A 2193-nucleotide genomic window follows, 5' to 3' on the forward strand; every position below is an offset into this window, starting at 1 on the left:
AGAAAAACGCGAAGTAACTGATAAAATAAAATGAAGTAGCTTGAAACTAGTACCTCTCCAAGCCCAAGACCCTCCACACCTCCCAGGTGTTCTTGTCACTCCATTGCGCATGCCACTTTTCAAGCGAGAAGCTGCTGTCATCGTTCGTGTACTGTCTCTTCTGCTTCTCCTCGCTGATGTCTTTGTAGCAGCGCCCGGCAGCTGTCGCAAGCTTGTTGACTGAGATGTAGACAGTCTGGGCATTCGTGCGAGCCCGCTTGGCTGCACTGCGCTGGTGTGAGGTTGGACTCGAGAGCGTGAAAAAAGCGAAAAAGCGGTCATCGTCAGAGCCAAACTCATCAGTGTACACTTTGTACACCCTCTCGAGTCGGTTGACTTTGGCCCGCTTCTGCTTCCAGATCTCGTGGTTCAGAGCTCTGTGGCGCTTCTCTTCATTGCCATAGAGCTTGCGATAGGCCTCCACAGTGCCATTCTTCGAGAGGTCGATCGCGTGCCGAAGGTCATCGATGTGGTCAAGCGCCTCAACACTCTGAGAGCAACTCTCCAGAATGGATGCTGAGGCTGACTGCAAGGGCACAAATGTGGAGGCGGGGGTAGGAGGCAGGTGCTGCATCGAGGTCGAAGGCGTAGGAGCAGGCGAGTGGCCGATGAAGCTTTGAGACCTGATTGAATGAGACAAGGGCAACGACAACGAAGGCAGCGACAGCGGTGCAGCGGCTGGAGACAGCGACAACCAGGTGGTGGGGCTAAAAGGTGTCGGCAGATGTGCAGGCACATAGTGAGAAGGGGCCTGCACCACAGGCAGGGCAGCGAACGACGACGCAGGTGGAGCAGTAGCGCTGAACGCAGGCAGCACAGTGCCGTGCCCTTGAAGGGCACTGAAGCTCATGCCTGGCCCGAAGCCACCAAGGTGAGCCTCGTGTGGGTCTACCAGAGGGGTCCAGTGTCAGCAGTGAGCACACAAGAGAGAGCGAGAGAGAGAGAGAGAGCAGACGACGTACTGATTGGCACAGGTTTGATCAGCCGAAAGCTGTCACCTTCGATCCTCCATCGTTCAGCCAGCTCAATCAGGTGCTCCCACTGCCTGTCGCGAACCTTCTGGTTCACGGCAGACTCAGGACCCTCGGTGAGGTCTGACGAGGGCTGCGCAGCATCAGGTGGTGGCACATCGAGATCAATGTTGTAGTGTTCGGCCAGCTTCGCTCGCAGCTCGTTGATGGTGCCTGTCCTGGACAGGTACGTCTTGCTCTTGTAGTTCGTGACACCAGCTGCCTCATTGGCAGCAATGATCCAGCTCTTGAGCACCTCGCCCTTGGCACTCTTGAGGCTCTGAGCCGTGATGTGGCTCGGTGGGACTGGCATCTTGCTCACCGGCAGCAAAAAGCTAGGGAAAAAGAGCCAGAAACTCGGTCAGCAAGCAGCCAAACAGGTGCCGGAGGCAAAGGAGGCAAAGGAGGACGCACCTCGGAGCTCTCTCGACATCCTCTGGGTGTCACCGGGGGTGCGCGGCGCGCGGGAGAGCGGACAGGGGCGCGGAAAGGGCGGGAGGGCACCTCAAACAGGGCCGCTGTAGAAGGGTTTTCAGCGCCAACATCAAGAACTTACATTTACCTTCTTTCCGCATGTACGCAGATGGTGGACGGTGGCTTGACCAGGAAGACAGGACGTAGGTGACGCCGCAAGTGACGGAGTACCCCGCGACCTGAGGGCGGCAGGAACGCGCATGTAAATAGGGGCCCGCTGTGCGCGAGCGTGCCGAGTCATCGCCTGTCGGAGCGGCGCGCCATTCCCGAAGCCTGACGCCACTACTTCGTTTTCCATCGCATTCGCAGGTTCTTCCCCAATAGAGACCCTTTCGTTAACGTTTACCTTCACTTTCCGTACACATAGACCTCCGGCCGAGAGCACGGCAGCGGAGCAGCGCTCGCATGTATATTAAAGGCGACCTCCCGCCGTCGAATGGAGCAAGCTCCCCATTCCCCCACCTTCACCTCTAAAGTCTGCCCCTCTGAGCTTCGGGCACATCCTAAGAGCATCGAGAATACACTCGCGAGAGCGCGAGACGAGGTTCGCCCGCGACGAGCGCGGGCACGAGCATTTAAGTAAGAGTTTTATTAGATCGTTCATCGAGCTTAGTTACGCGTTAGATATCGAGTTTAGTCATCGGCCGTTCCCTCCCCACACGTAAAGCCC

At 57.3% G+C, this 2193-nt stretch overlaps 2 protein-coding genes across 2 annotated transcripts; both read right to left on the minus strand.

The window, feature by feature from the left end:
- Window positions 1–46: 46 nt before the first annotated feature.
- On the minus strand, window positions 47–1362 carry PHACADRAFT_109426 (uncharacterized protein; the record flags this gene model as incomplete). The annotated part of the gene is made up of 2 exons (XM_007403306.1): window positions 47–839; window positions 998–1362. The coding sequence occupies 2 exons, from the start codon at window positions 1360–1362 to the stop codon at window positions 47–49; spliced, it is 1158 nt and encodes a 385-aa protein (XP_007403368.1).
- A 206-nt stretch (window positions 1363–1568) lies between these two features.
- On the minus strand, window positions 1569–1980 carry PHACADRAFT_266557 (uncharacterized protein). The gene has a single exon (XM_007403307.1). The coding sequence runs from the start codon at window positions 1819–1821 to the stop codon at window positions 1594–1596; it is 228 nt and encodes a 75-aa protein (XP_007403369.1). The 5' UTR covers window positions 1822–1980; the 3' UTR covers window positions 1569–1593.
- Window positions 1981–2193: the final 213 nt, after the last annotated feature.

The sequence above is a fragment of the Phanerochaete carnosa genome, assembly GCF_000300595.1.
Source record: "Phanerochaete carnosa HHB-10118-sp unplaced genomic scaffold PHACAscaffold_994, whole genome shotgun sequence".
NCBI classification, from domain to species: Eukaryota; Fungi; Basidiomycota; class Agaricomycetes; order Polyporales; family Phanerochaetaceae; genus Phanerochaete; species Phanerochaete carnosa.